The sequence below is a fragment of the Triturus cristatus genome, chromosome 8 (genome assembly GCF_964204655.1).
Source record: "Triturus cristatus chromosome 8, aTriCri1.1, whole genome shotgun sequence".
NCBI classification, from domain to species: Eukaryota; Metazoa; Chordata; class Amphibia; order Caudata; family Salamandridae; genus Triturus; species Triturus cristatus.
Window position 1 is genome coordinate 116,892,277 of NC_140591.1, and position 16,640 is coordinate 116,908,916.

At 44.0% G+C, this 16,640-nt stretch overlaps 1 protein-coding gene across 7 annotated transcripts in view; it reads right to left on the reverse strand.

Annotated features, from left to right (window-relative positions):
- The window catches only part of TEX55 (testis expressed 55), a 460,108-nt gene that overhangs the window by 130,040 nt on the left and 313,428 nt on the right, over window positions 1–16,640 (reverse strand). For all 7 annotated transcript variants that reach the window (XM_085621142.1, XM_085621141.1, XM_085621146.1 and 4 more), the window contains one exon: window positions 2,755–2,805. In XM_085621142.1, the coding sequence (XP_085477268.1) occupies window positions 2,755–2,805 (51 nt within the window). The remainder of the gene's footprint in view (window positions 1–2,754; window positions 2,806–16,640) is intronic.

The following is a 16,640-nucleotide window of genomic DNA, read 5'->3' on the forward strand; positions in this document are numbered from 1 at the left end:
ACTCCAGTACTTTTATAAGCGGACAACGCTGTCCTGCTTTCAAGAACAGCGAACGGCCTACAATGTCTCATAGAAAAATTCACACATTTCATGACTGAAAAAGATCTACAGCCGAATCTTACAAAACCTTTTGTCATGACATGCGGGAAAAATAGAGCGAGGAATAAACAGCACCATGTGGGCGGCACCGTAATTAACAGAGTCTCAAGTATCACATATCTGGGATTACTGTTTAATAGGAACGGTACTTGGGGCTCACATATAGAATTATCCAACCTGAAATTCCTACGCACAATTGAGGGCATTTTTAGATTTTCCAAAAAAATAGGAAATAAACCCATACCGGAAATGCTTGCCCTATATAGGGGTAAATCTGTTGCAACTGCATGCTATGGGGCAGCTATATGGGGAAGGGCCTATACTACTTCCAAACCCAAGCGAATACATTTTTAAAACAATTGCTGGCAGTTCCAAGTTCCACAGCCCACTATATAGTTCATAAAGAATTGTCTGCTCCTTATATTAGCGATCTTAAAAGCATAGCAGGACTTACCTTATGGCATGGGATTTGGACGAAAGAAGAAACGAAGTTTACTAAGTTTACTAAGGATCTAATTATGGATTGTCTGGCCCTTGACCATAGTAAAAAATTCCCTTGCTAGTGCATATCTATACCCTCTTAAAAGGCTGTAGGTAACTCTAGACCGAAAAGAACCTTCACTTATACAGGGTTACAGTAAAAATGAGCTGAGGACAAGGTTTATCACTTCTAGGGAACTGATAAGAGAGGCCGAAGTTAGTTTAAAACAAAGCGTTACCACTCACTGTAAGTGCCCTCTATTTATGGGCATGCAACCGTATCTTATCACGGTAAGAAAAACCCAGCAAAGGTTTTACCTAACGAGGCTTGGGTTTGGCACCCTACATTTTTTAATAGCATTCCCCAGATCAGTAAAGCGGTGTCATAATCTCCGAATTGTCCTTGCGATGGTAATTCTCCCCAGTCTACGCTGCATTTCATACTATTTTGTAATTTTTAAAGGGATATTCGAAAATTCTTATTAAAACCCCTTTTTTTAGCTAGCAAATGTAATCATTATAAACAAGCTTTTAATTTCATTTGTAGTCTGGAAAGTGATACAATTATGACCGCAGTTATCAGTTTTATACAAATGTTCATTAGGAGAAGACAGGATTACACCTATTTAGAGGCCCTAACCTATGAACAACCAGATGATTGATGATTCTGATGTATGCTAACATCTTGCAGTTTACACACTTTAGAAGAACCTCTTCTAGCAATACGATGATTTGAATTTAGATGATTTAATATTTTTCCATCATATGGCATAAGCTACTATCTTGCACTTTATAAATTTTAGCCAGCATGGTCTCACTTGCATGCTTGCGACTTGCTATACCATATAGCATTCCCACTTTGTTCTGTAAAATATAGACACTGGATGCTTACTATTTCTGAACAGTGTACAGTCTGAAATGTAATATGGACAATTGTCAACTAATGGCCTTGCCTTTCTGTATCAACACATTACTTGTATACACTACTTTGTGTAACAACACGGTGTAACTGGTGTTGGGAACACCATCATATTATCAAGTAGTAAAACAACAGTATTGTTAATATCAGTGCTATATACATCTTGCAGCTTTGAAAAAGTCCGAGAGAACGAAACACGTGCCAGCTGTTCTGGTTTGGACTTACACTGTTTCAAATCTGCTTTCCGAAGTAAAAACGCTGTGGAAGAACTCGACTCCTTTGGATTGAATTTGATCATTTCACCATCATTTTATCAAGAATGGACTTATCCTGTTAAATTGGATTGTGTGTGCTGAAGCGCATTATTTCTCTGTAAATGATGAGAATCTGATTTCTTCCATTTTCTTTCCTGTCTGCCAGAAAATCTTATTTCTTCCATTTTTTTCCTGTCTGCTAATGGTGCGCTTTTTATTGATGAGGTTTGTGGAGACCAGGATGGTAATGCTTAGGCATGTACATTAGTGTTTTTGTAGCTGCACATATATTTACATGGTTTTTGCAGGCATGAGGCGAAGTTGTTATACGGACCTTGACTTCAGACGTTGGCAGTGGGTTTGGTGATTGGGTGACAGATACATTTTAGATGGAGACAGTAGATGAAGAATTCATTGAACAATCATGCATGTTTGTTGTTCTCGTTTGGGTTGATCTCTATGTAGGGCTTGAATTTTCAAATTTGCCATCCATTCCAGGGCCATGCGTGGTCAGCATTGGATGGTCTGTGCTGCTGAGCAGACTAGTTGAGTTTATGGTGTTAAGAGTGGGTTGGTTGAGTGACATGTTGTACCACGTTTAGCCCATCAATGAGGCTGCAGAGTTGGTCTCTTTTTTCCAGGGTTGACTTTACAGAGATTATCACAGTGGGGTGTGGGTCATTTGACCCTCTGCTTAGTTGATATTATAACCCTCAAATCTAGCCTCAGGAATGGTATGGAATTTGAGTGATGGTGAGTATATTTGAAATAAGAAGTAGTGGTTTTTGTGATTTGCCACTGAAGAGACACATGGTTGTGGACCGGAGAGAGTATGCCACACACATTATATTTCACCTTCTTGAATTTTAAAAGATGGGTGCATAAAGGAAGCACTGCGACTAGATAAAATATTTATTGCAATGATTACATACTGTTCTTAGAAACTCACCATGGTTTCAACAATACATGCTTTCATTTTAGATTAATTAAACTTGAACTCACTCTGTCTTGGTATTGCTGAGCCAAAGAGAGACCTTGTTCCGCTCCGGCAGCCTAGGGTAGGAAATAGGATTAAATGATTAAATGGAAGATGATGAACTGAGTTCTAATAAGGATGGTCATACAATGTTAATGTCCTTTGGACAAAACATTTCAATATGGTGCGTCAATTGTAGGCTAGCTTACAACGAAGAGAATATATTCATTCATATATTTATGTCTAGTATAGGTTATTCCACATTCATACAATGGTAAAGGCCAGTTGTTGAATTAGAAAATTGTTGATTAATGAACTGCTGGTTTACAGAGGAATGAAAATATAAAAAACTAACACTCACAAAGTAGAAAGCAGCTGGAATCAAAATAGAAGTATCTTCTACACAAAGAGATCTAACCACAGGTGTAAAAGGTATTTAAAAAAAAGGCTTTTGCTATATTTCAAATGGAAAATTCTAGTATTTTTAACCAATGAGCTCCCATAAATTATCAATAAGTGAGGTTTGCATGGGTCAGAAATATGCTAAGGAACATGACATTCTTCAATTAAGTTGTGCAAGATTGGAACCTTTACTATTGGCCTTCTCCATACATACTACATCCGTTGTGTTACTCCCACCTCTCAATGCAGGTAGCCAATCAGACGAGAAAACCAGGTTCAAGGCAGAATGCAGGCAGAAGGTTGAGTGATGGTAACGTGAAGGATTAGCAAATTAAACAGGTAGGAAACAGCTCCTTATTCTTTCAGGTAGATTTCACTTTGCGACCCATTGGGAATAGCGCCATTTAACAGGGATGGTGGCCTGCTGGGTTCAGCAGACCACCATCTCTGAGACTGCTTTTTAATAAATCAATCTTTTTTTTTTTATGCAGCCCGTTTTCCTTAAAAGAAAAGAGGATACGTTTAAAAAGAAAAAATGGAAGTTTGAAGTTTAGTTTTTTAAGAGTAGGCAGTGGTTCATGGGACCACAGCTAGCACTTACCTTTTTTTACCATTCTCAAAGGGGAAGGGGTCCATTTGCGAATGGGTTACCACCTCCTTCAAGAGGGTCGGTAAAATATGACTGTTTTGCGATCGTAATTCAGTTGCAATACTGTTGGTATTTGGAAGGGATGCCCTAAACAAGCATCATTCAAATACCAAATCACAAACACAAATTGTGATTTGGTAACGTGTGTTTTGTGCATGAGTAAAAGTAGTTTTGCGGTCAGAAACAGCATGATCCAGCCGTTTCTGACCACAAAAATGGTTTGAACATATGGTCCCTGCTCCCTAAATTATTATCAACCAGTCAGTCCATTGTTAGGCCCTATTTCAGTTATTTTTCCTGGTCTGTAAATTCAGTTATTTTTCATGGTCGGTAAATTCATTACTCAAAATCAAGAAGAATTCACTCTGCTAATCGGAAATTTCTGCAGGCCTCGTACCTATCACCAGTGCAACAGGTGTAGTGGCATCAGGACCCCCTACTACACCTCAAGTAAGGCCGTCTTTTACTAACAAACTGAGAGACTTTCAGCTATTGGATTACGGTACTCACTGAAGAGGCTAGTGTTCCCAAACAGCCTGGCAGTTCGGATGGACCGTGCCTTTTGGAGCAGGACCAAGGCTGGTTTGCATATGGCTTGTTCCGCCTCAGGTGACATGGTGGGCAAAAAATGATGGACTGGGAATGATGGTGTTGTGACCCCCCACTTTAGCAGCTACATTGGGGAGTAGCCACTGCACCCAATGGCCTGGTAATCTGGGTCCCACAAAAAGTTGATTAGTTGTATATTGGCCTCTTCTGTCTGCAGGGTGCAGACAGAAGCCCATAAAGGGCTCTTAAATTATGGCAGGGTTAAGAGGTTGGGGGCAATGGCTTTTAAGTGAGCCAAGTTCAGTGAAAAAATATTAAAAATTCCAAAAAGAGAGTAGTAAACAGAGCGTACGTAGAGAGGAAGGGGAGAAAAACAAGTATTGGCAAAGCCCATAAGTCTGTCTCTTGGGACCTATTGGATTTGCCAATGTCTTTTGGTGAGGCTATACATCAAGTCAACAACAGTTTGCAAGTTTTGTTTTCTAAAACCATGCATAAAAAGCCAACAGCAAAACTAAAAGCTGTAGACTGTAACTTATCGCTGGGGGCCAGTACTGGCTGAAGTTATCACACAAGTCCTGAGGCACTTGTCAGTCTTTGACTCAGGAAAGGCTATGCCATGGTAGCCTGACTATCAAAGAAGAGGGACATGCCTGCCCGAGACTCGCATCCCTCAGTTAATAGTTTTAGTTTATGTATTTTATTTCTACATTGCTAACCCTGCACTGGAGGTTGTCAGCACACTTTTAGAAGGATACAAGCGATGTCTACATAGCAATAATAATAACACATTGTAAATACAACAATAATGTTCAAACAGCAGGCTCACAAGTACACGACGGAAGAAACTGGAACATCTGGAACAGATGCAACATAGCTCATGTTTGCCAATGTGGCACTTCTCACATAGGCAATGCAGAACCAACTACATAATTTACAGAGGAAGACTAAATTCCCTCAACACAAACTTATCTAAACTTATCCAAGAATAAAGTTTGAGTTCCAAAAGAATCCTCCACGGACTTGTTCTGTTAGCCCGCGTGTCTGTCGAAGTTCAGGAGGGGTGTCGCGTAAGACAAAAAGGCAAAAGAGTTGTAGTCTTGCATTCCTAGTTAATGTACACTGCCCTAAAGAACCATCTTGATCTCACTGTCATGGCTGCTCAAGTGAGTCACTGATGCGTCACATGCTCTGTGTCAGCTGACAGAAGCAAAAGAAACCAAATGATGGACAGAATGCTGAACAATGAAAACATTCACTCCCAGACACACAGATCTGGGTTTAATCCATCGTTCTTTTGCTCACCATGCCACCCCAGTTTAGACACAGCCATATGCAAATAAGTCTTCACCCTTCTCCTCATGGGAACAATCCAGCCTGAACTGCCAAGCCAGGTTCTCCCTGAACCAGACACAAGCATCATGGGACCAGTTCGGGGCATCACCCCTCATTAGCCAGGCTAGCTTGAGTCCAGTGGTGCAGTGAGCATGGTACCCACGTCTGGGTATACCCTTCCACTGTGTCAGTTGACAGCAGCTCATGTGATTACAGCACAGGAAAAGACAGAGATGGCTAAACCTGTCAGGTGAGACAGAAGGAGCTACAATAGGGGTAGCCAATTTTTGTGTAGTGCTGCCTAGCCCTAATAAACCAAAGCGCAATGAAACACAAACATGTGCGGGCATCATTTTTGTGGTTTACAGATTCAAGATGGAACAGTAAATAAAAACAAAATGTAAAAAGTGCAGCATTGAAAAAAAGGAAATTTAAGGCACAATGATGCAGGTGCATGCATGTATGAAAGAGAAATGATGTGGGCACCATTTGCTTAGCTTTGTATTACAGATTTAAGATAGCAGACACCAATTGGCTTAGTAAATAACTAAAGTACAAGTTCCTAAATGTGGATACTCCATTTGACCAAAGATTCCTCACTGTCAGAATATTCCCCAGACACCAGAATGGATCTGAAAAGCTTTCACAGTAATGTTTCCGCGTGCTGCTTGGTTACGCCTAGGAGCTCCTTGTTGGCTTCATTCCGCCCTTGAAGTAACGGAGTGGAGCCGCATATATAAACGCCACCCCTACGCGCTGTCAGTTTCTTGCTTGATTCATTCATTGCATTGATTCATTGGTTGATGCCCTTCTAACATCCCAGCTAGATTACGGTAATATTTTGTACTGTAAAGCTGCAAAAAATGTGTCTGTTTCTACAAGCTGCAGCACATCCAGATGTGGCTGCACGGTTGGTCCTCAATCTGCCTAGAGGAGCTTCTTCTACGACAGCCCTAGACACTTTACATTGGCTACCAGTTGGAAAAAGAATACTCTTGAAAGCCTTCTTCTATTGTCATCGGAGCTTGCAGGGTAAAGGCGCCAGCTATCTCCATCATCTTCTCATTCCTCATCATCCGGCCCGCCATCTTAGATTAACCAGAGCCCATCTGGCCAAGGTTCCTAAAGTCCAAAGAGCCAGAATGGGTACACGATCGTTCGGATACTTGGCAGCCAAAAAATGGAACTCATTACCTATCTCTATTCGAGCAGAGCCTTCGGAAAAAAAATTCTGGAAAAAAATGAAAACCTGGCTTTTCCAGCTTTCAGTCCAGTGCAAAACGTCTTTCTGCTTAGCTTCTTGTCTTGGCCCCCTTCCGGAGCATGGTTTTCCAGCGCGGGGACTCAGCGGTTGGTGTAACCAGGGGCTATACAAGTGGAATATTATTATTATTATTATTATTCCACATCCTTGGACCCAGAGCACAAAACAAATGGAGCTACTGTTATGCAGATCTCAAATTGTGGACCTTTTTAGACAGTAAGGAGAGACCACTCCACAGAACGGGGAACTGGGAGGTCAGTGAGGAAGATAGAGTATCCACCAGAAACAGCATTACTGAAGCCAAGTGAAGGATTTGTTCTTCTAATGGATACCTCTAGCCACAGATTATTCATCTTTAGAATAGACAACAAAGCAGACCCTGGAGGGTCTGTGGGAAGGGCACAGGTGAATTATTCCTGCAGGACCAAAAGGGTGAAATGCTCTTACAATCAGACCGGGCTGTCAAGGCAGTTGTACGTCATGAACGGCGTAGCCTGACAGGCGTCAAGGACAGGCACTCTGCATACCAATGCAGTGGTGGCAGCCTTAGCCCTGGTGCGATGCGCTCTCAGTCCTACCGGAGGCTGCTTTTGGCCACTGCATAGCAGATTTTAATGCAAGGGACTATCCACTTTGACAGCATCATTTTCTGTAACGCTTTACCTTTCTTTGCCCCAAAGAACTCAACTAAATGCTGATTGTACACCCAGTGCTTCTTGGTGTGAGCAATGTAAAAACGTAAAGTTCTTCTGGGGTCCAACCAGTGGAGTGTCTCTGTCTTCTTCGAGGGGTGAGGTGGAGCAAAGAACGTTCGGAAGGTAATAGTTTACCCAACATGAAAAGGACTCACAACTTTCGGTAAGAAGACTATCATGCTACTTAGCCCCTGTTTGTCCGCATAAAATGTGTTGAACAAAGGTTGTAACAAGAGAGCCTGGAGCTCACTCATGCGAAGAGCTAAAGTGATCACAAAAAGGAAGAGCAGCTATGCATTGTCTTGAAGAGAATACACAGGAGAAATGTCAGGATCAAATTAAGGTCCCACTGTGGCATCACAAACTGTTTTAGAGGAAACATATGTGTCAACCCTTTAAGAAAAAGCATTACAACAGATGATTTCAATTAGAACAGATGGTCTGGTAAATGCAGAAATGTCGAAAGGGCCAACAAATAACCTTTAATAGTGTCAACAGCAAGGCATTGCTGGGCCAAAGACAAAACAAAAAATAAAACATCCGACAGCTTGGCTTGCAAAGGGTCTGTCCTGCGGAAACACACCAGGCCACAAATTTGTCCCACCGCCCCTCGCGAATAGGCTTCGTGGAAGGACGCCCGGCAGCCAGGATGACATCGTCAACTTTGATTGGAAAATCAAATGCAGGCAACTGTCGCCAGTCAATCTCCAAGCCAGTGCTTCAGGAGGAGAACCCTGTCCTACTGCTATGACAGAAGACTCTCCGAAGTGGTAGCCTGATGGGAGGGCAGATGCTCATGCAATGCCCTTTATTTAGGGATAAACAAGGGGCTTCTACATTAACTCCAATTGGTGCAGAATGCCGCCGCTAGGCTGGTGATGGGCCTCCCCAAATTCCATTCAGTCTCAGCTACCATCAAAAGCTTGCACTGGCTCCCGTTGAGGAGCAGACTTGTGTTCAAAGTCTTATGCCTGGTCCACAAGGCTGTCCACAATAGGGGGTCAGAAGGCATTAATAAAATGTTTCAAAGATGCCTTCCCGGCAAGGGCTTGAGATCTGCAAGCAAGAACCTGGTAACTGTTCCCAGGGTCAGGAAAGCTAGGTGGGGGGGCAGCGCTTTCTCGCTGATAGGGGCCAATTTATGGAAATCACTTCCCTCCCCAATTGCCACTCTGGAAACTCACTCCCTATTCCGCAAAGCTTTGAAGACCTGGCTTTTTACTTGTCCTAACATCTAAGCCCTGAAATCCCTGGACATCTCTTACCTTGATCTCTTTCCGTAGTGCCTTGATGCCCCTGGGCTAAGTTCGCGCTCTACAAAATTTATATTCATTCAGTCATTCATTCATTCATTCACATGCTCAGAAGTGGCGGGTAGCACACTCTCCTGTTGAAAGTCTCCCTGTGCCACCACAGGGTGCAGCTGCCATTCATGATGAGTCAGGGACTGCGAGCTGAGCTTGTGTGCCCTGGATTCAAGGATCCCTTCAACTGGTTCACAGTTAGGGAGAAGCCTTAATGTTCCATCCATCTTCAAAGGCGCAACGCCTCCCGGCACAGGTCTCAGAACCCCACACCACCCTGCTTGCTGCAGTACCACGTGACAGTGGTGCTGTCTGTGAGACCTGTACCAGCCTCCAGTTGATGGACAGTAGGAAGGACTTCAATGCCATATGAATGGCCCACAACTCTAACAGATTGATATGAAGTTGGGATTCCACTAGAGATCAAAGTCCTCTGATCTCCACCACTCCTACATGACCTTGCCAACCCAGCAGTGATGCATCCGTCATCTCCATCAGCTCTTGGTGGGGAAGGGAGAGGGGTCTGTCACCGGTCAGGTTGCAGTCACCACTGCAGATATTATGCAGTCTTGTCCAAAATCTGGAGAACATCTGACTGGCTTCCTTTATGCTCGGTCCACTGAGACTTCATATCCCATTGCAGAGCCTTCATATGACACCTGGTGAAGTGGACAAGCAGGATGAATGAGGTTAGCAGGCTAAGATGCCTCAGAGCTGCTCTCACCAATATCTAGGACAGAGGCTGAAACATCTGGATCATAACCCGAATATCCTGGACTCTTTGTGGTGGAAGAAAGGCCCTGCATTGCACCAGGTTCAAACAGCTCCTATAAAGGAAGTCTCTGCAAAGGAGTCAGGTGTGATCTCAGCTCGCTGATCGAGAGCCCCAAAGGTTCATTGGCATCTTACAGTGCTCTACAATTGACAGTGGCGAGCCCATCTTCAAAAGCCAGTCATCGAAGTAAGGGAAAACTGGAATCTATAACCTCAGAAGATGGGGAAAACTGGAATCTATAACCCCCGAAGATGGGCAGCGACCACCTCCATTACTTTCATGAAGATCTGAGTGGCGCTGGTAAGGCTGAAGCATGGCAAACCGAAAGTTCTCTTGGCCAACCTTGAACTGCAGGAAAAGCACATGGGACGGCAGGATTGGCAAATGGAAGTATGTGTCCTGCAGGTCCGAGGCTATTATCCAGTCACACGGATTCAAAGCATACAGAATATGGGCCAGAGTGAACATTCTAAATTGCTCCTTCCACAGAAAGGAATTCAGAGAGTGATCTATAAGACTGGAAATAGGATGAAGACCTCCATTCTTTTTTGGCACGAGGAAAAAGCAGGAGCAACAACCTCTCCCTATTTCCGAGCCCAGAACCTCTCTATGGCCCCTTTGGACAATAGAACTCACACCTCTTGCAGCGAGATGGATAGGTGCTCCTCTGAGAGTCGCTCTGATATGCTTGGAAGGACGGAAGGATATAGCCCTGCTGAATGATCTGGAAGACCCATTTGTTGGATGCGATGGATTGCCACCCTGGAAGAAGTGTTTGATCCTGCCTCCCACAGGGCAGTTGTGCGCCGCTAAGGGCGAACTTTAGTGGTTTCGATGCTGATGCTGCATGGGGAGGAGTAACCTACACTTATCTGCCTGATCCACGTCCCCATCCACAAAAGGACTGGGGTGACTGCAGTGAACATAGGGGGAACCTGGCTATGCCTGTATGACAACTCTCTGGAGTAGCCTAGGAAGGGCTGAAACTGATGGGTAAACTATCTAACAGGGGTCGAGGGGTCAAAAGAACACGCTGTGGACTGACTTTACTGCAAGTGTTCAAAGGCAGAGTCAGCTTTCTTGCTGAAAAGGCAAGAGCCATTGAAAGTCATATCTTAAAGGGATGCCTATACATCTCCTGTAAAACCTGTGGATCGCATGCAGCATGATGCCAAAGAACCACACTAGTGACAACTGCTTCCCTCAAGCAATCAAAAGTATCCAAGAGAGCTCATAAAAATATTTGACTGCATCTTAACCATCTTGGCCGGCTTGAGCCAGGGAGGCCCTACAATCTTTGGGGATCATTAGCAAGAACTCGCAGGCCATGTCCCAAAGGGTATGTGTATATTTGATTCATAGGCAAACCACGTTGATCGATTTCAAGGCTAGGCAAGCCAAAGAGAATATTTGTTTTCTGAACACCTCAATCCTTTCAACCACCTGTCCAGGGGAATTGTGGGGAATGAACAAAGATTCACCTTGCTGAGGGAAGTTTGGACCACAAAACTCTCAGGAGTAAGATGCTGCATAAGAAAATCAGGGTCGCCAGGTGCTGGTCTGTAGCCTCTGGCCACCTGCCTCTTTAACCCTGGACAAGAACAAGGCTAAGACCAATTACCATTAAGAGTCTCAGTTAGGCCTTTGTTGAATGGAAGTAAGGGCTCTGAGGAAGCAGGCCCAGGTTGCAGAACTTCTGTAAGGATGTTTGTCTTCACTTTAAAAGAAGGAAGTTGACCATCCAGGCCCTCAGTCGCACTTTGAATTACCATAGCAAAGGAAAAACTCCCTTCCATAGGCGGGCCAAAGGGGGAAACAAGCCCTTTATCAGAAGAGGTGTCAATCCCACTGACCTCCTGAATGCCCATGCAAAAATTGTCATCATCATACGTTGGGAGTAAATCATACCCATCTTCTCCATTGTCATCTCCAGGTGGAGATAAACTCTGGTCATAATCGGAACCAAAAAGATGATGAATGGCTCCATGGAAGTGGAGGTATATTGCAGGAATCAGGCAGCAGGGTAACTTGGTGTGCTGGAGTTTATCAGAGCTTGAGTTTGGATTGGCTCAAGATGGGTTTGTCTCCGAACAGATATCAGAGCCTCCGTCTCCAACAACATCAGGTATGGTGTCAATGAAACCAGCACAGGTCTTGAAGCCAGAATGTAAGTCGTCACTGGAGTTGGTGTGGTCTTCTAGGGGCTTAGATGGCACTTAGGATGGATCCACTGGCAGTAACACAACTACAAGCCCCTGTAGATCCTTTGGGCCTGAATGCATGCCACAGAGCCCAGAGAGTGGCAAAAAATTGCAACATGGCCTCCTAAAAGGTTTTGACCTGTTGCATCATTGCTGATGGCACTGAGACCTCGGGGTGCATCAGGATCAATTATGGAGTCAGATCCTTGATCAGGGATCGTGAGTAAAATCAAGTGGCAACTTAACGCCCTTGCGAACAAATTAGCCTGACCCCAGGCCTGCTCTTGCCTTTGTCATCCTAGACAGTTTGGAGCCACAACGAGGGGTAGGGAAAGAACTGACCAGAACCAGTTTTGAGGTAGGGCAGGAAATTACCCCAAACAATGGCTGGCACAATGTATAAAAGTGGCACCTTCAGAACCTCTCATCACAACACTCCTGGGCCTATGGAAGATTCAGAAGGAAGACTGCCCTATTGTCTGAAGAAGGAAGATTGGACCTGCTTGGTTTGAACCCAGACTCTCAAGAGTCACTCTGAGGGTCAGTTGTCAGACCTCCTGTTTGATATATAGGGACACAACAAGCTTTCAGAGACCACCCTGCACCAAATGGACCTCAGTGTCCTGAGCCCTGCCGCTGGCCTCTGCTGAAGTTAGTCTTGAACCCCAAAAAGTTCCTCCAGGTCCAGGACCCTTGGGTGGCAACAGAGTGTTCTCTTCTGGAAAAAAAGGTGAAGATACAGAGGTTTTGGGCTCTGTGCAACCATGAAGGGGCGCCTTCTTGCCATAACTCAGCAATCCGCGTCACCAGCCAACAACCTTCTCTTCGCATTGAAAACACATTCTGGTGACTGCAGCAAAGCAAGTCTCCAGTGACTACTGCACTTCACGTCACTCCAAACATTTGCATCAGCAGTGACAGCCTGTGTCGACAGCCAATGCGAAGCTTGAGTGATGACTTGCTCTTTGCACTAAAACAGCGACCTCCCGCGATGCCTGACCTGCTCTTCATGCTGACAACGATAGCTACGTGGCACACACCAAACACGAACCTCCACCTGCAGCTCCTCGCTTGGACTCTTAAGAAGATAAACTTTCACTGTATCCGACTTGCAGTCCATCAAGTTTGGCCTGAACTTGTGACTCTATCCCAGTCCAACATGACCAGATGTCCGCAAATGGTGCTTTGTGATTTTTGCTGCTATTTTCACCAAAAACTTTAGAAACTCATATCTCCGGTTTGCTCCAGTTCCCCTGATTAGATTTGTGCTGTTTTGGTGTTATTTTATTTATTACAATTTACTCTATTTTTTCTGAATTGTTTTGAGATTTTTCCTGTCCTGCGTTTTCAACGTATTACTGTTTGAGTGCTGCATAAATACTTTAAACATTGTCTCTAAATTAAACCTGACTGCTTTTATGCCAAGCTACCAGTGGGTTAAGAACAGGTTTATTTAGTGAACTTTGTAGTCCCCATGACAAGATTATGTTTATTACCTGAGTGGGGTTCACTCCCCCCCTTAACTAATAATCCAATTTCTTGCAGTGACTCTTTGACTGGGACCAGCCAGGCTCTTTCATCCGACCTGCACTTCATTGTGGTCTGCTTTAATAATTACTTTTTGGCCAAAATTTTACTTAAAACTTTGAAAATTCACAACTAACATCCCCCGCTCCCGTTCCCCACCAAAGTCCTTGAAAAGTCCATCAAACTCCAACTCATGGAATACATCGAGAACAACAATCTTCTGGACGCATCCCATTCAGGATTCCACTCAAACCACAGCACTGAAACCACCCTGATCGCAACCACTGACCACATCAGTACCCTCCCAGCCCAGGAAGAAGAAGCCAACCTGATCCTCCTCGACCTCTCAGTGGCCTTAGACACCGTGTCCCACCACACCTTGATCAAGAGTCTTCATCACATTGGAATTCAAGAGGATGCCCTAAAATGGATTGCATCCTTCCTCACTGGGAGAACATGGAGAATCTGCCTGCCATCTTTCACCTTGGAGCCATAGAACATCATCTGCGGTGTCCCACAAGGTTCATCCTGCAGCCCTACTTTGTTCAATGCATATATGACCCCCCCCCCGACCAACATAGTTAGAAACAACTGACTGATCATTATCTCCTATGCAGACGACACCCAGCTCATCCTCTCTCATTCCAAAGACCCATCCACCACAAGAGCCAACATCCACCTGTGCATAACCAATGTCACCGACTGGATGCAAAACAACTGCCTCAGGCACAACATAGACAAGACTGAAGTACTGATTTTCAGGAACAACACCTCACCGTCGGATGATTCCTGGTGGCCTGCTGCACTGGGACCCTCATCCGCCCCCACGGACCACGTCTGGAACCTTGACATCATCTTGGACAGCACATCTACCATGAAGAATCAGATGAACGCAGACTCCCTCACCTGCTTCCTCACTTTACACATGCTCCAAAAGATCTTTAAATGGCTCACAAGTCTCCACCAGACGCACTGTCACTCAAGCCTTTGTCAACAGCCATTTGGACAACGTCAATCTACTCTATGCAGGAATCTCCACTCACCTCCTGAAGAGACTACAGACCATTCAAAACGCAGAAGCCAGACTCATCCCTGGCCTCCCCAGATGAAGCCACATTACCCCTCACCTGAAGAAACTCCAATGGCTTCCCATCCACAAGAGATGCTTATTCAAGATTCTGACACACGCCTAGAAAGCCCTGCACAACAAAGGACAAGCATACATCAACCACTGACTGAGCTCCCACCTGCTAACCAGAGCTCCGGAGATACGCCTCAATATTCCTAGCTCACTCCCCTTGCATCCGCCGAAGCAACAGTAGAGGACGCTCCTTCTCCAACCTCACAACAAAATCCTGGAACAGAATCCCCCTCCATCTCTGGACATCGCCCCCCCTTGAGGAGTTCAGGAGAGGATTTAAGACCTGGATATTCAACTGATGCACCGAGCAGTTTGGACCTCAGTGCCTGGATACCCTCACGGGTGATTAGTCACGCTTTATAAATACATTTTGATTGAATGATTGATCTACGGTTCTCTTATTGGATTTTTGTCATTTGTGTGCCTTTTTGTTCTTTAACATATGCTTTAGTTTTTATAAATTGGAGCAGGACTTTAAGTGTTGTGTCTTTAAATTTCACACAGCCCCAGAACAAAAAATGGAAGAACAATCTCTACTAAATTATCTAAATTGACATGCTGTGCACATTTTTACTTTGGAAACAATTATTAAATACCATTGAGGTAAAGGTCACCTCAGGATTGTCATCCAAGATAGATTAAGGATGATAAGGATTCAACTAAAGGCCAGGTTAGTAAAGCAGGGTCATAGTTTATAAGACTTGCATAATCTAGCAACATGTTTTTGTATTTAATGTTTCATTTTTAATTAACAGTCCTACATCATCATTTAAACTGATTTTTGTAGACATGAGGCAACAGTACATAAAGTATTTATATTTCCATAGCTTACGAATATTTTACATAAGTGTTTTCTATCTACCAGAGATGGCTTGGTCAAGGACAGAAAGAACAAGGAGCACACAATGGCTCCAATGACATCATTAGAATGACAGCTCCAAGTACATAATGACCTCATTCAGCCTGTCGCATTTTGGTTCTCAAGCATTTCCATCAGCAGCTGGAATAAGACATATCTGGGTGGCCAACAATAAGGGACTATGATAGTCACGCGTATTATGTAGAAGAAATGTGGATGTTTGCACTAGTTATACAGTCAAGGACATTCATGTACGTCACCCATTCAAAATCCTGCAAAGGCGAGTAGAGGACGCAGTGGAGGGAGTGCGCCGAAATAACCTTTCGAATTGCATCGTCATAGGAATAGCACTTACGACTCCTCTGGGGGCCCCTACATGCCCACTCATCCCTCGTATACTCAGTCTTAAATATCAAGATACAATCTCAGATGAAAGAGACAATGAACTACTCTGGTAGTGTGATTATTCAGATCTCCAGGTTATACACAAAGCATGAGCAGCAGTCGAGGAAACAGTTTGCAGGAGAAAGCAACAGATGCAAGCGATGTACTTGGACTTTGGGCAGGACCACTGGCAATATGCGGCAGGGGAGGACTAAGTTATGCAGCACTTATGCGGCGTAATGCGCCACATTTTGTAATAGTATTGCTCCATTACTTTGCAATTTTTGCACGTTAGCAGTGTCTGGGCAGAGGTTTCACCTCTCTAGTATCAGTTTAACATTCATAAATAGTAATAAGCAACAGAAAGGTGACCAGTTAACCTTTACGAAGGGCCTTCCACTGCGCGGCGACACATGTTGCTGGGTTTTTAGTAACTTTTGATCAGTTTGAGCTACAACCAATTTTTTTTATACAGCAGATGCTGGATTATATGACAAATGCGGTAAATCCATAATTATGCGGAAAACGCCACAGAACTATATAATTCCAGTGGACCTGACAGTAAGTTAAATTTCAGGTACTTTTTCAATCAAAGTCTTACTTTCACAACATCCCTGACGCGGCGTGGAACTTGGTCTCCAAGAGAAAGGAATTCAGGATGAACTCTAAGAGTGGGAACACAGCAGGCTGTGTAATGAAATTGAGACAAAGAACAACAACGGACCGCATCAGAAAAATAGTGATAGCAGAGACCATCAAGATCTCTATAAGGGAAGGGATACAAGCTACAGAGATGGGACTTTCCCGTAGATTCCATGCCTGGTATG